General features: G+C 39.6%; 1 protein-coding gene across 1 annotated transcript in view; it reads right to left on the bottom strand.

Moving 5' to 3' along the window:
* Nucleotides 1-5: 5 nt before the first annotated feature.
* amot (angiomotin) overlaps nt 6-24,776 on the bottom strand; it is a 37,942-nt gene continuing 13,171 nt past the window's right edge. Inside the window, 12 exon segments of the mRNA XM_042500031.1 lie at nt 6-7,417; nt 8,246-8,500; nt 9,105-9,343; nt 10,581-10,709; nt 11,364-11,560; nt 12,551-12,676; nt 12,678-12,701; nt 15,899-16,044; nt 16,397-16,489; nt 16,578-16,610; nt 16,613-16,721; nt 19,380-20,040. Coding sequence (XP_042355965.1) covers nt 7,284-7,417; nt 8,246-8,500; nt 9,105-9,343; nt 10,581-10,709; nt 11,364-11,560; nt 12,551-12,676; nt 12,678-12,701; nt 15,899-16,044; nt 16,397-16,489; nt 16,578-16,610; nt 16,613-16,721; nt 19,380-20,040 — 2,146 coding nt within the window. The 3' untranslated portion in view covers nt 6-7,283.

Genomic DNA, 24,776 nt, shown 5'->3' on the forward strand with positions numbered 1-24,776 from the left:
AAACCTTTAAGTCTCAGCATTAATTTATTTAACAAAAGAATTAAATGAATACTAACATTTATGACTGGTTATTTGGGAGTTTGTCAGAAAAGATATACAGAAAGAAAACTAAATGACTTCATACCATAATACAAGAAACTGTATGAGATGAATGATGTTAAACAGATGATTAATCAGAAAATTGCTTTTACATGAACTGTGATTGTACAGCAACGACAAAACGAAACAGCATGTTTATGAACAGACTGAAAAAACATTGAGAATCACTACAATAGTCATTTTTACAGCTGGTAAACAAGTCAAACTGCTTGAAGTTCATATGTTTTTTAAGGTCAGTCCTTTCACAGAAGCTTCACAACAGTTTGAATCAAGCGCTTCTTTGCCAGGCATTTGTCACATTATGGGAAATTGGTTTATACATCCAGGCAGTGCAGTGACAGACAGTTCATGATTAGCTCTACATGCTAACAGACAACAATGCTTTTAAAGACTGAAGTACCACAATAGAAACATTTAATGACAAGTGCCTGGTAAAGATAAATAAGACACACTGTGGCAGGTGTAGAGGTGCTTGTAACATGATTTGTCTTTATTTTGTAGCAGTGACTGCATAGGAGTGGAGACGACTGCTTCAAAGTTTTATTTCCTTACACAGAAAGCAGTTACTCCTGTTTGTGTGTGTTTGGTGGACTGGAAGCTGTAGGGTGCTTTGGTGCAGGCCAGAGGCAGGACCGAGGCTTGGGGTGAGCTCTCAGGTGGGATGATGTCAGTTACAAAAAGTTCTTGCCCAAAAACCTTTCACACACTTTGAAAATAAATGCGGCTGAGACAGAGACGATACCGGCACTGCACAATAAATGGCAGTCCTGATTCAATCTGTCAGAGAGCAGCTCATTTAGAACGAAAACATGTCCTCACTAACAAGAATTTTCCCAAGTGCCTTCTGGAAATACACCAGTGGCACTAAACTGATTGACGGATTTGGCAAACAACCTTATTTTCCCATGTTTTGTTTTGTCTACGTGACTACCTGAACAACAACTATTTTTGAAAATGAGCCAGTATTGAGACACAGTGCTGCACCTGACTGCATCAAAACAGGCTACAATGTAATGTCAACTAAGAGCGCTTGTTTTTGCCACTGACAGGCTTACATTGTTATTATAAGTGACAACATTACAGAAAGTCCAAGACAGAGAAATTAATTCTCTTTCTTTGTTATCATGTGAAACCAAGTATGGCTCCAGGAAAAGTCTCATACTTTCCATAATGTTACCAGAAAATTAGATTAACATTCTGAGCCTGTCAGTGGCAAAAACAAGTACTTTTAGTGGACGTACAGTGAGGGTGCCAAATACCTGTTTCTATTTTTAAATTGGTCCAGTATTGAGAGGGAGCACTGCAGCAGACGGTTTCGAAACTAGCATTTGGAACCATCAATTTTCACCCACTAAAAGTGTTTGTTTTTTCCACTGGCAGGCTCGCATCATTATTATTAGTGTCTGACAAACCTACGGAGAGGACCCTACAGAGAAATTAATTGATTTTCTTTCGCTGATCCAGTCTTTTTGTTATTGTGTGTAATAAAGTTCTTTGCATAATGTTGTGAATTTGAATTACACTCTGAGTCTGTCAGTGGCAAAAACAGGCATTTAATGGACATACATTGACCGTGTCAAATGCTTGTTTCTATTTTTAAAATTTTTCCAATATTAAGAGAGCACTGCAACCAGCAGCCACGTAACAGACATTTGGGGCTTTCGATTTACATCCATCGAAAATGGTTGTTTTTGCCACTGAAAGACTCAGATTGTTATTTTAAGTGTTAGACAAAATTATGGAAAGGACGAGAATTCTCCTTGAGTGAGACTCAGTTACACCTAACAAACAAACAGGACAGCATAAGTAAAAAGAAAAAAGAAATTCATTTTGCTACAGGGTCCTTTCCATTATGTTGTCAGTAACTAACAATAACAATCTGTGCCTGTCAGTGGCAAAAGCAAGCACTTTCAATGGACAGAAATCACTGTTGCAAGTTAGGCATAGGAATGAAATCGTAGCCTGTTTCACCGCTGCTGGCTGCAGAAGTCTCGCTCAATACTGGACCAATTTCAAAAACTGTTGTTACACTTAGACACAAAAACAGGGGAAAATAGGGTCCAGATTGAATAATACTTAAGTTACCCATTAAGTCTTTTTATAAGCATAAATTAACTTAACTCCTACTACTGAGACCTACTGTAGATCAAATATTTCCCTGCTCATTCTATGATCTTTCACAGAGCCTCACACTGTAGTTGTGAGACCACATTTTTAATTTCCAACTTTAGACAATATTATATTTGGATAAAATGACAGAACTCAACTGATTCCGGTGGAAAATTCTTTTGCTTTTTGGCACTTCATTTTACGTAACCAAGTAAGAAAGGATCTTTGTATCTTGAAATATTCTGGTCTGAGTAATAAAGATCATCCTTCAAAATATCAGTCACATGAGAACATTCTCCAGGGACAGAAATGTAAATTACCGTTTGCTTTTTTTGTGGTTAAATTCAAACCCTAACCAAAATCCAATAACTAACATTATCGCAGTCTACCATCAGAAACCTTCAGTGATCCCACCTGAGGCTCCACAGTTCCCACAGGGTCCATTGTCTTTAAGATTTCAGCTCAGCCCACCAAAACACAACAACAAGCAGATAGATATTTGCAGTACCAGCATTAAGGGCACTTTATAATGTGCTGGTGATGACAAAAATGAGTCATTATTAACACTGGCATTGTGCTTTTTGCATTCAGTTCCATAAGGCTTTCACATAATAACCACGAATAACATCTTTACATTGACCAGGAACTTTACTCTGTAGGGATCCACCAATACTAACATGGGATTGTGTACCAAAATGTGCTGGCAGCTATAATCATTTTTCAGTCAAAATACAAAGTGCTGCCCATTGATTTTCAAATGATTTCAAACACGCAAAAGGGTCGTAGATTACTGAAGTGGAGAAAAATAACGGCATTCATTTTGGCTGCTGAGGATGAGTAGTGGTCCAAGTCCTTGTTCCTCAATAATGTCAGGTATATGAAGTTACAACATATCAGTGCATTCCTTATTTAGTTCCTCTCATGAAACACAGTCCTTTAGTGACATAATACTAAAGACTCTCTGCAATAACATCAATTAGCTGACTGTTTTTAGTGTCTTTGGTCCAACATTTTTGGTTTTCAGTGGACATCTTCATTGTGACTATGTTAACCTCGCTGGAAATGTAATATTTCACCACATAAGTCAAAAAAAAAATTGTTTTTGCAAACAAACTCAGGTTATCATGGACATGTGGCTTGATTTAAAAGTGGAGTTTTTGCTGTATTGCTGCTCCACCCTGCAACAGGCTGAACCAGCAACACCTGCTTCCAGCATAAAAATCAAACGCACACTCCATTAAACCACAAATTACTGAAAAAGCATAACATGCCAATATTTTGAAATGATGGAAAGACTCTCGAAATATCACTTATTTCAAACATTCTTGAAATTTTTCTTCTCCCAAAGGTTTTTGTTTATAGGGATGAGTAGCAATCCATTCTATTACCTTTGGTCAAAAGCAGGAGATGGCGGTCTGAGAGGCTACCTCTGTAATCTAATGGAAGACATTCACAGTCGATACCAACACTTCACTATGCATAGCAATGCTAAATTGTCCGAGCCTGATAACTTCCCAAAATGACACTCGACGGGACAATGGAAGAGAAGACCTAAGTCGATTATTGCATAAATTTCATGTTCACATCCAAAATGACAACAAATCCAACCTTAAGTCAGTTAAATGATGCCTGCAATTTGCAAATACTTTTCATGGCTTGTTTTAGTTCTAGTGACTCAGATGGATGGTAGCTATGGAAGTACAAGTGCCTGAAATTTCAAATATTCACAATACAGTGTGTGTATGTCAATTTTATGACATGATGTGCATCGTTCTTACAGATAAATCCCCTCCATTTGTTGACCAAGCATAGGAGGTGAAATGAATGAGTGACTTTAAGACCTCTGCTGTCAGAGAGCAACCCCAGCCAGTGGGGTCACGCAGGCAGCCAGCAAAACTGTTTGGACTCTCGCTCCCCTCTTATCGCTGAGGCCCAACACCACAGTGGCACAGCACGTCGCCACCGTGTTTCCACAAAAGAATGCCCTTCATGACACAAACACGGTAAGGTGTTAGTCTGTTTGGATCTCGCGTAACCTGCACAGGTGTACTAGTCCTGGGATGGTCCAGACAGAATTAATAAGGACTGCGTGCTTACAGAACCATGCAGCACTTTGACTTCAGGTGACTATGACTTCAGTCTCACTTTTGTAGAGTTCATCAAAGTATATTTTCCTTTGCACCTCTGTTATTTGTTGTCATTGAGAGCATGACATCATTGTATTTACTGCCAGGCTACGGTGGTAGAACAGTATTCAAGGGTATATTAACAAATATCAACGTATTATTTTCAGCATTGTCAAAAGGACAAATGCTCCCTCTCTCTATCTCATACAGAGATGCTGTAATTGGGATGTGCTGTATGTAGTGCACATCAGGCACCACCAGAGGTCAGTCTCTACTGGTGGAATAGGAAGCTAAGCTGAGAAACATGGTGACTGTAAATAGCGAAGATAATACAGGCCCCCAGGAAGAGCGCCAGGCTGTGAAAACAATTTTTGTACTGGCCAAACGGTGTAATTCCATTTGTCACATGATGCTGTGCCAGAAGTTTTTTCCTGTAGACTTATGTAGCAAAAACTACGTCTTTTAATTTTTTCAAGCATCACAGCCCCAGCAAAATGTTTCACGTTTGGGATTTGATCTATTTGTTCCAATTGTTCAACTTTTGAAAAATCAACAAGAGCAGCAAAATGAAATCATTTTATCCCAATTTAAGTTAGCTGAGTGCTAAACCGGAAGTAGCCGGCTCAGCCAGGGGAAGTCTCCAGTGCGTCTTCTCTATGACCCCCACAGTGCTGAAGCAGTACTGCTCATCCAGATAATTGTATGTGCTGCAGTTGAACTTCTTTGCTTTCGTGCTATACTGAGATACTTCAATAGAAATGAAGAGGCCTGAATCAGATGCTGTATCCTCTATACGTCAATGGAAAAAAAAAGATATTTTTACATCTAACTCTGTGAATGAAAGGTTTATTTTGACCGAACTTGAGTTGGAACAGTGGACTAACTAACTAGCACCACACAGAAATACTGTTGTATATCATACACCACAATGACGTTCCAGGAGGGTATAAACATAAAGACATTCCCCCAAGTCAAGGATTAGGTCAACTGGACAACAAAAATGGAAAAGGTTTTACTCTGCCTGAAGTCAAGATGCCACAAATGCTGCAAACATTACATGTCCAAACCCCTGGTACTAGTCACCTGGCACTAGACTGTGCCAGTTCAAAGCAGGGCAACTGAAAGGCCAGTCACTTTACACCAACAACTGAGCAGCACGAGTCTGCTCTAAATAAGGCAACATCCCAACTCACTAATTGAACAGCTCTGGAAATGTAACACAGCTGACAGGCTCAGCTCTCCTCTCACACATGACTTTACAGTACATACATACACTATGTCAATAGTTAAGGTTTTATAGTTTACATACGTTCGGATTACCCAAGTGCCATTTCTAACTACAGTTTAGAAAAAAAAACACATTCACATAAATACAATACCTAATGTCAGACGTCTTAAAAGTAATATACGAAACACACTTACAAAATAAGTAGTGCAATAAATGCAACAAAAAGGTAGCCAATACATTTGGTCCAACCAGCCTCCACCAACACTGCAGGAGAGTTTACACATCTCGAGTCCGAGTCACAAGCAGCTCCTCTTACAGCTAAACTCTTGTAGAAAAGGCCAGTTCTGTTCATCATGAATCACTTGCTTGCATGTTTGGAAAGGAAAAAATGGACATGCAAAAGCTCTGCAAATGTTCCTTAATGTGCTGAAATGCCATCGGTGCTACAGTTACTGTTTCGGCCATGAAACCCCTCCCTCAGGTCAATAGTGCATTTAAACAAACAAAGCCTTAGTCACTAACCACAGCGAGTCACACTGCAGTGACAAAGAGAGAAATCCTTCACCTTAAAGTTCAAAGTACACTTGTGTATGTATGGGTGTATGTGCTCTCTGTGTTGGGAGAATTTGGCTCTCAAGTTTGCCCACTTTTTTACATCAATGCATCACCTGTTTCAGCTTTTATGAGCATGCTTCAAGGCTAAATTTTTTTTTTTTTTTTTTGTCTAACCTCTTGCTTAAAAAACTTCACTTCAACTTCAAACAACAGTTGCCAAAGTTGAATCCATCACTGCACACAAGAGAGCGGAAAAGACATGTTGAAAAGCTGCGTTGGAAAAATAAATATGAGGCAATGGACTTTTCTATTTTGAAGTTCCAGTCACCACTTCATATTAACACATGCATTCAGGAGGATGGCTAAAGCTGAGATGAGACAGGAAGGGGCAAAGCACCTCTGCTTTTTTGCTTCTGATTGCTGGCTTTTCTTAAGATGATGATGAAGAGTTATTCAATGACAGAGTCCAGTCAGGCTGGAAGTGTTTGAATGGATGCACATGTAAACATGAGAGGATGAAAATGTCTGACACACATATCAGTAAAGAGGGAAATGTATTTTAAAATAACAGGTGTGTCTTCTTTACCATATTGGTATTTGATCTAATGGTTTTTTTTTTGAAGGGTGTTGAATTTCTGCACGTGTTCAACATTTCTTCCTCTATTTTGCATCCAACTTGAAATGTTTGTGAACGAAAAATAATGACTGATAGATCAGATGACAAATTTGCTAAAATGATATAAAGGTTCGATATGTTTTGACGTATGGCTTTTTATTCGTTTTTTCTCTGTGTGGGAAGGTTGGATGGTTACTTTCAGCTGCCATCACAGAGCTTGTCAGACTATTGGTTGCATTTTGTATAAATATAGGCGTGCTTTCCGCTTTCAAACCTTCTGATCTGACAAAGATAAAAGTAGGATTTTTTTAAAACATTTTTATGGCAAGGAGGAACTGTGCAGATGTTGTTTTTTCTCCGTTCATGCTGTTTTCTGACCTGCATGATGTGTGTATAATAACTCTCCTTCAGCTTGGTGAAAGACAGACTGCAGCTGCAGGTTTGGAGGACGAGCAGGGATGATTTACATGTCTGTCGCTCTGTTTATCTTACTGCGCTGCCTCCCCCAATCACTTGTTTGGATTACGTTTTTTTTCCAGAGGTCATGGGGTCAGATGAGGATCTCCACCATGTCGTTGTCTACTTCTTGTTGGGTGGGCGGGGCCGGGGGAGGGGCCTGTTGCTGTGGGTGTGACTGGACGGGGAGCCTCCGCTCCAGAGTGCTGGTGTGGAACACTGGAACATCTGACAAAGAGCAAAGAGAAAATGATGAGTCAGCATTTCTGATGAGCCAGTCTGTCTGTTTTTTTTAACCTCTAAACGTGGCTTCACCCATGTCAGTTACAGTAAAAAAAATATTCTTGGAGATGTCAGGTGGTAGGCTTGTACTACCTGGATGACCTAGACCGAATATCTATATTGCAAAAAACATATTTATCTCAATAACAGTACATGTTGTGTGGCTAAATTCTGATATTGTTTGTCCTGATTTGTCGCAGCATGCGCAGGTAAAGATTCTGGACCTCTGGGTCAAAATGTGTTAAATTTGTAAGAAACGCTACTAAACTTTGATTTGAAGATGCCATCAAATAGATGTTTATGTTCATTTTAATCACGCCTTGCACTGAACGCCACTTATATTTATATATTTGGCACAACAATTACAAAAAAGTCAATTTGCAAGATTTTTTTTTTTGTTTCTTTTTGTTTCTTTGGCTTTTACATATTTATAGGACAGCTTAAGTGTGAAAGGAAGAGAAAGAAAAAGGGATGACATGCAGTGGAGGGCCACTGGTCAGAGTCAAACCCACGGATGCTGCGTCAAGGACATGGCCTCTATACATGGGGAGCCCGCTCTAAAACTATGTACTATTGAAAGGGCATTACTGTAATTTCTCTTTAAAGGATCATTCTTATAATTATTAACACTTCTGAATGTGGTCTGATTTATTGGATCTCAAGATGCATTGAGGACACATTGGATGCATTCACACCTATTTTAAGGGTGTCAGCTTGTGATCACCCAAATTGCATGTTAATACCAGGTGGGCCTGACAGACGGTGTGAGCTGACCTGCTATGCGGTCGGGGATGTAGACGGGGCTGGGGCTGGACAGGCGAGCAGGCAGCGTCATGCTCTGCAGGGCTGGAGTGCTAGGCTTGCTTGTGTCCTGACTCTGACCCTTCTCGGTCTGCGTGCAGCTGTCCCTGCTGCCTGTCTTTGAGTGGCCTGCGGTCATCGGGGTGGAAGGAAGCACTGGTGAGGGGGACGAGGAGATCGACTCCGTCCTGAGAGACTCTGGGCGAAACTCGGAACCCAGCAGAACTCCTGGAGGAACACGAGAAGGGAGCATTAAAACCAGTAACACCATAACAGGGTTTCTGCAGCTTAAGGCAAGGTAGACTTAAGACTTTTAAAGACTTTTTAATGCCACTTGGACTTTTAAGAAGCAAAAGTTAGATGATCTATGTTAAATGGTCAACAATCCTTTTTGAAGTGGAACACATGAAAGACAATGAACATATTTTACTATCATAACACTATCTATCCAGTTTACCAAGTGGGAAATATCTGGGATTTCTGACTGGTTTTCTGGGTGATTTTGTGTTCCTCAATCTGCATGTGAGATTCCACTATTTTAATTCCCATCATAACGTCAGATGTTGCTAAGCATTTTGAGATTTTACTGCACGTCAGAAAAAAAAGATTCATAAAATCTAACTTCCAATATCTGAGTATATTTAAGACTTTGGAAGGATTCATTTAAGTCCATTTAATACCAACTAATGCTGTAGTTTTAGATTACTGAACTCCATGCCTTTCCCCCCTTTTTAAGGGTCTGTGGGACCCCTGCTACCCCCCCCTGCCTGGCTCAGTTCGCCTGCTGTTCTCATATTTTGAAAAATACTCTGAGAGGACTGCTGGTTCTTACCCAGGCTGCCCTTCCAGCTGGTGTCCTTGCGTTCTTCGGTGATGGGCGAGCTGCTGAGGCCCAGGCTGTGAGAGAGCAGTCCTGATCCACCAGACCCAGTATTGGAAATCGACATCAGGGACTTGGAGGGCCTCATGGCAGACGGTGCATCAGACTTGATAGGTTCCTTCCTGGAGCGCTGATGGAGCACCTTGATCATAGCGTCTTTCTCTATGATCTGGGCATGAAGGTTCTTTATCCTGGATTAGACAGATCAAGATTTATCAGGACCGGAATAAAGAAGAGAGCAGAGTTACTGCATGAGAAGGAGATCCTGAGAGCTGCACGAGTGCTTTCATAATCTAGTTTAGTTCTGGTCTCATTTACATTGTCAGGTTTTACCTCTGGTCTGCTTCATGTTTACGCTGGCTTTTTACAACCAAACCTAGACAAGACAGTATGAAGCCATACTGATTTGATTTGATTTGATTTGATTTGATTTGATTTGATTTGATTTTGATTTTGATTTTGATTTGATTTACTTTGAACATGTAAGAAAGAAAATATAGAAAGGATTATGCAAACAAGCAGACAGACATAATAAGTAATATTTATGGACAATGAAAAAACATAAAGCAAAAGAAAAGGTCTTGACTTGGTTTACATATTTGAAAATGAGTGAGAAGTACAAATTTATTTAATCCCACACATTGTTCATAAGTCAAACATCTGAATTCACAAACTTCCTTATTAATTTAAACATGTACTCAAATTAACTAAACATATATGCATACACCCGCATACCCAAAATCAAATATCTACAATTTTTCATTATTACAATTAAATTAAATTATTACATCTTCTTATAAAAAAAGAAGAAGATAAACTAGGAAAAAACAAATATTACATAACAAATTAAATCAACAGTAACCCCTGTAAACACCTGGTGATTGTAAAATCCCCTCTTCATCCCTGTACCTAGTTAAAAACATGTTTTTATATATTATTTTAAACTGATTTATGTTTGGACACAATTTCAAGCTTTGAAATTCTTTTTTTCTTTAGTTTATAACCCCTCTCTCGATCACTTAAAATGTTTTGAATATTTCATAGTTGTAGGTTATTTTAAGCCTTGAACATTATTTGTTTCAGGTTAAAATATCTGTAAATTTTAAGTATTTTGACTGTAAGAATAATGAGCCAGTGTGATCCAGATATTGGACATTGTGAATGATCCGTATTGCTCTTGGACTGACAGGTTACTCTTTCAGTGAACAGTCGTGCTGATGTAATCCTGCATCATCTGAGCAACACGGACACGGTAAAGAGATCAATGTCTGAAGAACAGCAACAGCTTCTGAAGCACATTCTAGCTCTTTTGTGTTAATTTCTTCTCTGGGGTCAAAGAGGGCTCACCAAGAAATAACTAATAATGAATATTACACCTCCAGACTGCAGCTGGACCTCATCTCTGCATGGATGTGGAGAGTGCTTTACCTGCTTTCCATGTCCAGACAGCGGCGGTTGGCCATGAGGATCTCCTCTTCTTCCTTCTGGATCCGAGCCTCTACCGATGTGTCGTAGCTGCTGCTGGGAGAATGGCTTATCACTGCTGCAGACGTGTCCCTAAAGAACAGCAAGAAGCATCTGTTAGACAGGGCTCAGAAGTAGCTCATATGCAGAATTTCACATGAAAGTGCTGACATGTTTTGAATACGTGTCTGCCCCTGGGATAGACGGTCACATTAGGCCTTTACCAGTTCATGCAAAAATATAATTAAAACACACAATAATGATGATAAAATAAAATAAAAATCTGGTGATACTCCCACATAAAATGTTTTGATGCTGAGGGCTGCAACTGAGATAAACAAATATTAAATGGACCATTTGAAAATAGCAGTACAATGTGTTGATATATTTAAATTGCTTCTATATTTTTTATCGTATGACCTATTCTATTTAAATTCACAATTTTTAATCTTCATGTTTTTTGTTTTGCACCCAATCATTAAGTCACATTCCTTGTATATGTAAATGAACTTGGCAATAAAACCAGATTCTGATTCTGATTGATGTTCATGTAAAATAGATGCAATGACTTGAAATTCCTCAAATGACCACTAGGTGGCAGGCACTTCACTGTAAGTTTGGAGGAAGAAACCGGTCCTTTACAGCTCATTTCAATTTGACTTTTGTCTTGACAGACAGATATCTCAGCTGGTGGTTGCTGCTACTCTGGCTCAGAGAGTAAAACCAATAACTGTCATGCACATGTACCTCTGAGTGGCGACAGAGGCGGCGGCGTCGAGGGCAAACTGCCTCATCACGCTCTCCTCCAGGTACTTCTGCTCCCATTTGGTCATGTCGGCCTCCAGAGCCAGAATACGCTCCTCCTTCTCCCTCAGGTGCTCCATCAGAGCGGTGGCGTTGTATTCCGATGGGACAGCACCATTGTTTTGGGTTCCTCCCTGACGCTGAGAGGGAGAGCAAAGGACAAAAATCATATAATATGCATTGCATGCACTTGCTATCTACAGATATGAATATATTTTTAATAACACTTTAACTGATTACCCGTTCGAGAAACACATGCATCAGTAACCTGTTGCAACTGATTTCAGGATTGTTCATCAAACACAGATTTTTACAGTATTTTGAATTCTATCCTCAGTGTTGCAGTCAATAAAGTGTCTTAAAAAATCAGTTTAATAATTTTCTGACATATTGCTATCATCTTGAGCTTGGAGAAAAAAGGCTTCATGTTGGGCACCAATTCAGAGTGATTGTAATTTTGTATTTGTCTTTTTTTTTCTTTTCAGAGTATTGCATACATTTTCTAACATTGCCATTATTTTTTTGCTGTTGATCACATAAAGTTATAATAGTACATTCTTGGTGCCACTGAAACCAGCATTACATTTTTAAGCAGGAAAAGATATTTTAAAAAGTAAATAAAATGATATATAGTACACACACACACACACACACACACACACACACACACACACACACACCGAGTAAGATAAAAAAAAAAATTTAGAAAATGAATAAAAATAAATATATAAAATAATACAAAATGTAATAATTAAAAAAGAGGATAGAAGAACATGCTTTTATCAAACCATAGAACGGGGATGTAAGTTTTGTATTTTTCATTAGATTTTTTTTGTCTTGTTTTCAATTCACTTTAGTTTCATGTAGTTTCTGCAGTGGGCTCTCTCATTTCAGTTTAGTTTAGTTTTTACTGTTCAAATTATGTAAAACAGATTTAGTGAGTGCAGTTAAGGTACTAGTAGACGGTCACGGCGGACTTATGAGCACAGGTTTCTATACAAATTAAAAATACTTTGCCAAAAAATATTTAGTAATAAAATGGATGGGGTCACAAGCACACCTCGACTGTCTCTTCATTCGTTGATCGTCTATACAAAAGTCGGTCAGCACATATTTGGCTGAGGCGTTACCTGCTGCATGCGTAGCGACTCCAGCTCTCTCTCCAGTCTGGTGCGGAGTCGATGCTCGAGTTGTTCTCTCTTCTCACAGGCCGCCTGGAGCTGAGCCAGAGCCTGCTGCATCCTCTCCACCTTCTCCCACGTACACCTGCTTCTTTTTCAGCTGCATCGAGAGAGAGATAGATAGATAGAGACATGGTAACTCTGCTATCCTAATTCATCTGCACACAGGACCTAACAGTCAACTTCAATGCTGTCTGTGAATTTTTTAGATAGTTCAAGGTGTTTGCTGCTCATCAGAAAGTTATGTGGAGTCCAGGACAGAGAAAACTCATAAGTTGTAGTGTAGCAGTTGTTCCGCAGCTGTTGTCAGACAACCAGAATGTTTGTTCTTGGACAAAAACGTGTTACCGTGCAGCAAATAGCCACAGAAACTCTGAGACCTCTGCTTCACTTTCTGCCTTGATCACGTGGCAGGTTTTTGGAGGTGAATTAACACAATATCATTACGCTGCTGAGAGTCCAAGCAAACACGAACTTGATGGACAGATTACAGCAGACACTCATGCTATCAGCACATAATCCAATGATTGTGTCCTGAAAGTCTCTCCGATTGCTCTGAGCTGCAGCCTTTGCTGCTGCTGCTCAGTAAACTGATTTAGATATGAGTAACAATCTGCAAAAGCAAGGAAAGAGAAGGAGACAGAGGAGAGAAAAGAGGAGAGGAAGACTGAGCCGAGAGGAGTTGAGAGAAGGCAGGCGGAGGGCCCAGAATCTGGAGGCTCTTTCAGTTTTTTCGAGAGAAAAGCTTGCAGCTCTTTTGTTCTGACAACAAGCAGGCGTTGTGTGTCAGAGGCCGGCTTTGGCTCGGGCTCTGGCCTGTTTCCTGTCCTGTGCGGGACCTCCGTTATACCAATCACTCTCACTCTGACCTCCAAATAAAGTGGTTAAGATAATGGGGATAAACTGCTGGTTTGTTTACAACCCTGTGTGCATGAAGTGACTTGTAGAGTTAGGGATATTTCTTGTTTATATCAAGGTGAGACTGTGGTAAAGGTGTGTTCAATATAGCATGCCATTTGGTTGTCTTGTGCATATCAAAGCATTGTATATATTATGTCTCGAGCCAAAGTGTCCACAGTGTGTGCACCACCAGTATCAAAGGTGTCCCTTGTACATGTAATGTATTTGGTGAATAAAGCCAAAATTAAGAAATGAAAGTAATGAGAGACACATTTCCACAATAAAGAAAAACATTAAATGTTCAAATTAAGAGCAGTCACTTTATCTCATGCTTCAGCTGTAATTTCATTCTGCAGCTCTTCCCTTGAGCAGCCACAAGGGGACACGACAGTATGCAGCACATCCACTAAGTCAAACAGACACTGGTGTCAGATAGCAGGCCAGAACTCTGTGAGATTTTCCTCTAAACTAAAACATTGGTAACCAGGAGACACAAGCTACTCGCCAAGAATCAAAACAAACAATAAAGTGACCTGATTTTCAGCTTTTCTTCACACAGAGCAGGCAAGTGTGCTTCAGTGCTTAAAAGCAGTGAAGAAGATGACAAAGTTGCTTTACAGAGCACGGGGTCTCTTCAGGTATAAAAAAAAACTAAATTAGACTTCTTTTTTTTTTTTTTTTTTTTTACACCTTTATAATGCTACTTTAAATGAAATTGATGACCAAACTTGCAATGAAATTGCACACCAAAAGTGAACTCTTTCCAAGTAAACTCATTGATGTCAGCTAAACATGAACAGTCAAGTGAAGTGATACTGATAATACTCTTTGTGCTGACTGCACAAAAATAAACTCGAAGCCTTGTGTTAACAATGCAGACTCATGGCGTGATCTAAATGCATAGAGAAAAAAAAAAAAAGCACTTATGGGTCCAAGTCTGTCAAAGTTTCCCTCCTCTTAAAATGATGGTTGCTGTTGCACCAAAACACTGGAAATTCTCCTGGTGATGTGACTTAACAACATTTAAGACACATCCAATCAGAATTTAAGACAATTTAAAACTTCTAAAGGGCTTTAATTTGTAAATGTGTATCCACATATAGTATGTATCTCACGTCTGCTTGCAGCCATTGCCTCAGTGCAGCTATGGCAGCTATGCGTGTGCAGACTTCATAGCTACACCATAATTCAACTCTCTAAATCAACTTTAACTGTGTTTGTGACAGCCCACCTCACACAGCTTTACAGCGGTGTCTCTTTCTGCCATCCATGACAGCTGTGGTTTCACTCCAGCAAGAGAGAATTTGATGTCTTTATTCTTAAACTTCACATACTGTCAACAACATATGACTAGCCTAAGATGTCCATACTGCTGCGAGCTGTTAAGATTCACAGTCTCTAGTTTAATTAAGAAAATATTATCGCAGGAATTGCTTTGGGGGACGTTTTATGTGCTGATTCGTCCCATTCAGTGAAGGTGGTTACTGCTGTTTGTCCCACCTCACCTCAGCCTGGGCTCCTAATTCCAAATCAAGATTTTCTTGTTCAATAAAACTGAATTGAATTGAAATTAAAAATTGAAAATAGCAACAAGTAGCAATAAACCAAAATCAAAAGACTAGGATCACATCCTGGATGATGCTGCCTTCACGTGCTCCTCGGAAACATCGTAATTACGAGTTATGGGCACATGAGAGGCACTCAAAAGTTGTCATTACAAGAAAGGAAATTGGGGAATTTTGCTGATACCTGAGTTGCCGAGTTGTGACGTTTGCGTGATGGTTCAGGGCAGCAGAAATGGTGAAAAGCATGAAAACAGTGTCAACAATTGACAGTAAAATATAATGTATTCCGTTATTTTTGTTCCTATTAGCTATCATTTACTTTTAGTAGTTGCATATTTTAGTATATGCATCTATTAGCTGTAGCATGCATGCAAGCAAACTTTAAACTATAAAGCATGCCAGACCAGTAAAACAACTTTATTTTATAACATGGCAGGCAAAAGTTAATGTTTTATCAATGGTAAGAAACTTTTTAATCAATTAACATTTGAATATCAATTTTTGATTACATGTTAGCTGCTGTCCATGTAGAGTGACCTAGATGACACATAAAAAAATACAATATATAATGTCGAGAATATATTATGAAAATTATATTTATTTATAAAAATATAAATAAACTATAAACAGTTATCTATTGTTTATATTGTTATACTGTATTATTATATTGTTTAAACACTCTCACATTATTTTTTTTAGCTTCCATGTTGTTCCCATTTTATGACCTCTAAGTAAATGAACACAACAAAGTGGAAGAACGACTTCTTAACAGAGAAACTCCAACCTCCCGACATCACATGAACGCAGCATGAGTCTGAGGTGTTGGTCTTACCTCCTCCTCCAGCTTGACCACTTTGGCCTGGGCGTTGTTGAGCGCCTGGTCCCTGATCTCGATGTGTCTCCTCTGGTCCTCTGTGGTGGAGCGCAGCGCATTCAGCTCCATCTCCAGCTTCTCCTTCTCACGGAGCGTCTCTTTGTCTTGCGCAGATGCAAAAGCACATTGTCATTCTCTTTCCTTCTTATTTGGTAAAGGGATACTTTCATGTACACAATAGATCACTCGTGTTACATTTCAATCTATGCATGGATTAAAATCTAACAAAAATGGACATGATAACTACCTGATGTTTTGTGTTTCTTCAGAAACATTCAGTCAGATGGATGATTAAGTTGTTCAGACACTGACATCGTGCCAAAAGAATGCTGAGGGTGGCATGCTGAATGTCCCAGTGTGTGTGTGTGTGTGTGTGTGTGTGTGTGTGGTGTGTGTGTGTGTGTGTGTGTGTGTGTGTGTGTGTGTGTGTGTGTGTGTGTGTGTGTGTGTACTCACTCTGTGTAAGCAGCTGGGAGATGGTTTTGCGGTTGTCCTCTGATCCCTCACACTCCTTAGCAGCGAGCTGCTTATTGGCTGTCTCCATGCGCTCTTTAAAACAACACACAACACACACAAAGATTGTTCTCTCAAAGCACAACAGTAATCATGCGGTTATTGCACCTCTGTGTTCTCTCACCTCGGAGGTCCCTGTTGAAGTCGTGCAGCCGCGCACCTCCAGCTCCAGCTTGTTCCTCATGGTTTTCTCCAGGGCCTCCCTCTTGGAGGAGGACTTGGCGAGGTTTTCATATGCCTCTGACACCAGCTGGATCTCTGTTTCCAGCTGCCCACAGACACAGGAGAGAAAGACTGAGGGAGATACATCAAACTTTTATCCAACTATTGCAGAATCTATCTCTCTGCTGAAATACCCATATTCACATCCAACTATCAACATGGGTCTAAACAGGCCTTGCCCAAACACACTATTTACAGCCTGAGCTTCAACAAACGGGAGATCTTCACTATTCACCCTGCCAAGTCACCGTGTTTGGCTGAAGAATCATAAGTCAAACAGAATTCAACAAAACAGTGCAACGAATGATCCCAGGAACCATTTTGTAGTGGAAGGAAATGGTTGACTAAATTATTTTAAAATTAAGTTAATTGAAGTCACTTTAATTTCAGCTGTAATCTCAGCTCTATCTTGCATACTGCGTTGCACTGCAAAGTAACTGATCAACTTCTGCATGATGAACACCTGCAGCCCACACATAACAACATCATCACACTCTAAGTAAATTTGCATGATAGTTGTACTGCTAAAGTATCTTACTTTTGCAGTACACAGCTGTCTCTTATGCGGCTCTTTTTTCAGCTCTCCTTGGTAAAATTAAAAACGTGTCCACAGTGTCATTATTAAATTGAAGAGAATTAATCACAGTTTGAAAGAAAGACATGTTTCTTTGCCCTTACAGGTGTTTTTTTTATATACACAGCAGCTGCTGCTGTTTAAAGCAACTTTAGCAGCAACTGCTGAAGTCTCATCTTACATTAAACACACATTAATTTATTTGTGGCAGCCCGCCATGATCAAACCATCTGCCGCCACCTATCAATTTTTATATTTTTGAAGCTGGATCATCATTAGGAGCGCTATTGATAATTCATTCACCGCACTTTCAGAGCATAGAGAGCACTCTGGGCACAGACGGAGCAGCAGAATATCAGATGCAATGAAAGTCAAACTTAACCATTAATTGCGCTAAGTCTAAAAGTTTGCTTTCACTCCCTGTGAAGCAGCTGTTCCTCCCATCCATAGATTTGATCAGCTCTGACCAGATCAATTTATCACCCAGCGACTCAAACTCCACAAACTGCTGCTGCTACTTAAAAAAGAACTCAAGTTCCACCTGTGCTGCCTTCACAGACCAACAAAAACACCCAAATTTTGAGGGGACACACAAACACAAGATCCCAAGTTTCTGTGAGAAAAAGTGCTCACATTAGTCTTAGCTGAACTTTAGAATGCAGTTTCAGCTATTAAATCTAGATACAGTGTACATATGGGCATCATCGTTTTAACGGCGTGTACCCACCAAACGCGATGAAAAATGATCGCGCCTCAAGATTACATACAAAGTCAATGCAAAGACGCGATTTGACGCGTCATTTTGCCGGGCGACGCGATGGACGCGATTGCGCGGTGCGTTGGACGCGACATTCGCGTCGCGTCCAACGCTCGAGTTGAAATAATTGAACTTTTGCGGCGGCGTCGCGTGAAGACGCGCCGCGACAGCCTATCAGCGTTGAGATCATCATTGATGTGCTGACGTATGGACGTCCTGGTGTTCCCGCAGACAACGGCTGGGAACTTCTCCAGAGCAGGTACAGTGCAGCGATCGTAGTTATCTCAGGCATGGTCAACGAGAGAATGAAATGGCGGAAGAAATGTTGTTGTTTGGGCGGGCTCGTCGCGCGTCGAGTCCCATTTTGGGGTTTTTGTACGAGCGTCAAAACTGGAGCGTCCGGCGCGACGCGATTTCATTTGAGGCGTGATGAAATAATTTTCATCGCGTTTGGTGGGTACGCAGGGTAAGAGTCTTAAATTTTAACAAATCCTTTAAAGCTGCTCTGCAGCAGAGCTGCAACTAACAATCATTTTCAATCCTTTAATCTGTTCATGGGGCTATTTTCTCGATTAATCAACTAGCTGTTTGGCCTGTAAAAAACAAAAAAATGGTAAGAAATGTCCATCAGTGTTGAAAAGCTCCAAATAACATCCTTAAATGTCCTGTTTTGTTCACAACCCAGAAATGTCCAGTTTACTGTCGTAGTGGAGTAAAGAAACCTGAAAATATTTACATTTTAAGCTTTTTTCTACCCTTAAAATTACTCAAAATGATTTATCGATTATCAAATGATATGGCAATTAATTTGACCCTTTGAAACCTGGAATGACATCTGATTTCTTGTGCTGTGTTCAGACACTTTTCATGTGCATTTAAACCTTTAAAACCTGAGCAAATTGTTTGGATTTCTTTTGAAACACAGCTAAAAAGGCACTGAGCAACTTGACAAGAGATGTCCCACAAATTCCAAGAAATTAGGAAAAAAAGAAAATGACCTGAAAATTAGTTTACAACAACAAGAGAGATCCATGATGTAAATAATAACAAAAACAAATAATGGAAAAATATCCAGACAACTGTATTCATAGTCTATAATTATAAATATAGTTCCTGGATATTTCTCCGTCATTAAAAAAATATCAGGAGTATTATTAACTGTTTAACTAAATGTTTATTCTTTTTGTGTTGTTGATTTATTTTAATAAAACCAGTTCTCTCTTTCTATTTTTTTGCTACATTTTGGGCAACTGTCTTGTAGATCCTAATTTGTAACTTCTTCCTGTGTTTTTCAATATGTTCAGGTTTCTAAGCGTTAGTAGTTGACAACTAATTGATCAGTATTTGCAGCTGTATCGCACAGTAGATGTTACCTTGTGCAGCTTGGTAACTTTCTCGCGGCAGGCCTCCATCTCCTGCCTCAGCATCCTGTTCTCCTCCGCCAGCACATCAACCATCTGGTGGGCACGAGCCATCATGGCGAAGGGCTCCCCCTGCGCGTGGGAGTAAGAGTGCGGGTGAGGCAAATGTCCGGCCTGGACTGGCAGCTGGGGCTGGGGAGGTCCTTGGAACTGTTGCTGCTGCTGTTGCTGCTGCTGTTGTTGTTGTTGTTGTTGTTGCTGCTGTTGCTGTTGTTGCTGTTGTTGTTGTTGCTGCTGCTGCTGTTGCTGTTGTTGATACTGATGATGCTGATGCTGCTGCTGCTGGTGCATCCTTGGTGTGGAGCCATAGGGGTCATGAGGGAAACCGTGACCTCTGGGTGGTGTTGGGTGAATGGGCCCCATGGTGAAGAGCTCGCCTGCCTGGTAGGAACCGGGACCCTGTGGACTGCGGGGCCCTGTGCTGGGGAAGGGATCTCCCTGGCTCTGTGGGTGCTGATGAGGGAAGGAGGGATGGGAGGAGTGGGAGGCACTGAGCATGCTGCTAAGGGTGGAGGACTGGGTGCGGGACAAGGAGCCCATGGAGGTGACAGAGGAGGTGGGACTGTGCTGATGAAGGGGCCTCTGAAAGTGAGCCGAACCCTCCTTACTGGACCTGAGAAGAGATCAGCTGTGTGATTACGCAATTCTTCACAGAATCCTGAATATATTTTAAGTTTTATAGGCTGACTGGTAGTTTGTTTTTTGTTTTTTAAAATAATTTTACTCAAATTCAAATCAAAGAGAGAACACCTCGCAAAGAGAACTGTGGATTTGTTTTCTAATAGATGAGTGATGGTGCATCTGTGGCCATAAATTGCCCCATATTAGTTTTTCTCCATGGTGTAGGCACAAAGGATGAAACAATACACACAATTCTGAAAACTTGAAGCTAATGTATCTCCACAACAGGACTCCAGACTGCAAAGCTCCAAGCAAAATTTCTGTATTTTCATTCAAATGGGATTCTAAATCACATCTTTGGAAAACTCTCATCACAAACTGCATCATTTTCAAACTAGAAAACACTGGCCTTCATATTTAAACACAATTTTTTACCAAATGGTCTCACTCATGTCTCACCTGTTAAAACTCAGTTGGCAAAACACTCTACTCATGAGTCAGAGCATAAAAAAGGCCTTGGGTGACCTCTACTGTGTTGGGGAAAAATGGAGCAGCGTAGAAAACACAGAGAAAGGCCTACAATATAAATTTGTTTTTGTCATTGGTCTGTATTACAGTAACAAATACATATTTTCTTGTTTATCTTTTTGTATTTGTGCATTGATTTCATCCCCAGAAAGACAGTCTTATCATTTTCATACTGTATTGTTTCTCATTTTACTTACATAAGTAAAGTAAGTAACTGAAGTTTGCCAAAATAAGAAACATTTGTGTATTCCTAGAATTCTGAAATTGTTGCAGCACCAACTTTTACAGTATGACTCTGGGAGCTGAGTTGTCAGTTTAGCCCAGTTGGAGCTAACTGGACAAACAGATGTGCATTGTATCTTCTGCTGATACAATGCTTCTGTCAAGCAAAATTTCTATGATATCGTCACAGTATTATATTATATTATGATGTCGGTCTTAATACTGTATGCACCAAAAAATGAAGCCTATTTGGGGACAAAAACTTAAGTTAACCATAAAAAAGGAGGAAAAAGTATATATTTTCTATATTTCTAAACAATTTTCTTACATCTGAATAAGTAGCATGTCCTCGTGAGACCAAAAACAGCATTTTGATGGTGTTGTTTTAAATGTATCCCAGGAGTGTTTTAAGTGTTGATCTGTATGAGATGTTCATGTGAGAGCTGTGTGTTTTGTTTTGGTGAAAGGATCAGTTTTGAGAAGAGAGAACATAGTTTTGAATGCAGTGTTTCATTTTTGCAAGAGATTTGTAGGGTTTTGACAGCAGGGTTTATTCTTTTCAGTTTTTTGTTTAGAGTTTTGAGAAACTGAGCTATAAATTCAGGAAACGTGCTTTAAAAAGTGGGAAAAACTGTCATAATCCTTAATAACTCTGGCATGCTGCACCGCAGAGGTTTGCTGACACCTGTGTGAGAGAGGACAGACACATTTGCAGGAAGGAGTGGCATGATTTTGTGTTTGAGCCAAATCTAAACTAAAAGCCAAGCAAGTTTAAATTCATTTTGATTTACATGTATTTTAAGTCATGGCAAGCTTTTAGCAGAGTGAAGAATCCCTGATCTGCATCCGACTCCAAGACAAAGGCAACCACTAAAAAGAATTAACCCCTCTCTGCTCTCTCCACTTCAAGAACACAGAACTGTCTACTCTGCTGAACATTAACTTTTCTCTCATCAAATAGTAACAAAATTCCTAATGTTCTTTGTAGCATGTGTTACAAAGATCAACATTATCTAAACTGCACCTCTGAGTTATTAATGACATACTTAACTGTATGTTAGGTCCCAAATTTATTAACCATAGAACCTTCAGGCTAAACACAACATAAAAGTGAGGCTAATGGTCACTGCAGCAGAAAATTAAGTATCTTAGTTTGGTACCAGGCATAATTGAATGGCTGCTAGAAGTGCAAGTACAGAATTAGTATGAAATCACAGATTGGTCTCTTCAGTTGCCAAGTGTATAAGTACCTCTGAGGCTCCTTATGACTGAGGGGCATAAAATTAATGTAAACCTAATGTAAATATTGTCCTGGCTGGGAAAGTAGTGGCAACATAATTGGCGCATAACTAAGTGATTTCTACTACGGCGTAGGATTTTTCAAGGTATTTTAGTGAGTGAAATATACTGTAGGGTTGCAAATGACAATTCTTTTTATTATCAATTTATCTTCAGATAACACCTTTAATCAATCGATCATTTTGTCTATAAAATGTCCATTACATAAACTACTTTTATTGGGACTATAATAAGGCACACAGCATAGGTGTCTGCTTGGATCCCCTTTGGGTAAAATATGATTAAGTGCCATCTGCAGTGCCTTCTAGAGGAAACAACAAACAAAGAGCCCTGTAAAGTGCAAACTAGTAGAAAAAACATGATATTAAGCCCTTGCAGTGGAAAGAAATATGAAAATGTGCCCTCCAGAGGGCCTTTCTAGAAGAGAAAACATAATAATGTGCCTTTTAGAGTGCCCTTCCAGTGAAGAAAACATAATGATGTACCCTTTAGAGGAAAACACAGGACAATGTGCTCTCTAGTGGAGAAAACATAATAATGTGCCTTCTAGAGAGCAATTTCAGTAGAGAAAACGTGATAATGTGTCCTCTAAAGGACAAAACATGATAATGAGCTCTCGAGTGGAAAAGCGTAATAATGTGCCCGATAGTGCAGAAAACACAATAATGTGCTTTCTTAAGTGGCCTTCCAGTGGAGAAAACATGATGATGTGTCCTTACAGTGGAAAAAATGTGACAATGTGCACTCTACTGGAGAAAACTCAATAATGTGCCCCCAGTAGAGAAAGCATAATAATGTTGTGCCTTCTAGAGTTCCCTTACTGTAGATAAAATGTGATAATGCACCTCATATGGAGAAAATGTGATAATGTGCCCTCTGATGGAGAAAATGTGATATTGAGCCCTTGAGTGGATAAAACATAATAATGTGCCTTCAATTGTGCCCCTTCTGAGTGCAACACTGTTCTGGTTTTTGCCATTGTCATTGAGGTAGTGATTAATGTTTTAGCTATGAGGTCATAGTTAGTTGTGGTGTTGTACTGGACTGCTTTATATTGAGAGGTGTTTCTCATATTCTGCCTGACTCATGATTAGTGAGTGATTAGTAATTAGAGGAACGTATGATTTGTTCATTATCATGGGTTGGTATTTTGAAAGGCCTCAGAGTCCTTGTGAGAAGGCTCTGGGTGTCTGGAGGTCAAGATAAGATACAGGACCTTGATGATGGTAAACACTCTGGACCAAGGGTTACACACATTGACTAGTCTCCTCCCTGGCGGCGTGATAATAGAAGTAGAAGTATTTTGGCATATTTGTGTCTATGCATAGGATACGAGATGTACAAAGATATCAGATGTATCAGATTTGTGTTGTCAACTACTTCTTTATTCTGGTAAGGACCACTGAGGCTCATTGAGTTTGTTTTATTATAAATCTAAGTGAAGTACTGACCTGACATACAAGTTTTCCACATCAACCACAGAAGCAGCTACTCAGGAATGTTCCCAGATGATTTTGGAATATGAACCACAAAAATTTCTGGCCCTGCCCATAAATCCAGTTAATATACACACCTAAACTGCTGCAGGATCACATGTGCGTACAACTAAAAATTATGGTAGGGTATCAAACCTCAGTGCTTTCCACATCAAAATATTTCTGGAGCTTTGAGTCTTGTTCACATTTTCTGTGGATAGTTCAAGATTTAAATTGCAACTTTTCTCATTTTTCCATGTATGCCATGTATTTTTTTTTAAGCAAATTATGTTGTGAAAAGGATAATTTAGTATCAGTAATCCAGACATGGTAATAACACCAGTGGTGACAAGAATACCTTGCATGACAATAGGACAAAATGTTTATAACATTTCTAGCTACTTTAGAGAAACAAATATAAATGTAAATCAGCAGGAAATATTTTTATACTTGTATGACGTTAAGTTTGATATTATCGGCCCATTTTAGCTGACATATCAACATTACGAAAAAAACATGCTTGTGTTTTCCTATATCTAGGGTAGGGGTATGTAAAAAAACTCAAGTCCCTTTGAGGATCTGTGCTGTGCACATCAATCAAAATGTAGATGGGTACATTCATTTTTACAGCATAAAATATTCAGCTTACTATACATCTTTTTCACAATTCTTACATAGCCACAAAAAGGCATCCACATCACAAATGTTTTTAAAAATGAACTGCTAACAACAGCTATTTATCAGGGGTTTTTTTAAATGTGAAATATCAGTTAAATATTATTCCAAACAATGAGGTTTCTTACATCTATCGGGAGAGACGTAGCCGAGGACATCTCATTGCTATAGCAGTTAATTTGTGAGAGTTTGCTCACTCAGTGCATTTTAACACATATGTCCTTTAGCCCAGTCTGAATCATCTGCTGTTTGCTTGCTCACTGAGTGGAACTTGAGTAAGGTGGGAAAACACCAGCCATCAACTGGCTTTTTGCAGAGCAAACATTCCTGCCTCCAGCCCTCAAAGGAATGTCATCAAAGCCAAGTGTATCATGTCCTGACTTGTCCTGCGCTTATGATTTAAATTCTGCAGTATTCATGGCTGTTTGAATCTGGTTCCTCTGAGGTAAATAGACTCAGGTGAGACAGGCCTGACAGGATTCCTCCTCACCATTTGGAAAAACACTATTGGGAAACCATGAAATGTTCT

This window comes from Plectropomus leopardus, chromosome 13 (genome assembly GCF_008729295.1).
Source record: "Plectropomus leopardus isolate mb chromosome 13, YSFRI_Pleo_2.0, whole genome shotgun sequence".
Taxonomy (NCBI): domain Eukaryota; kingdom Metazoa; phylum Chordata; class Actinopteri; order Perciformes; family Serranidae; genus Plectropomus; species Plectropomus leopardus.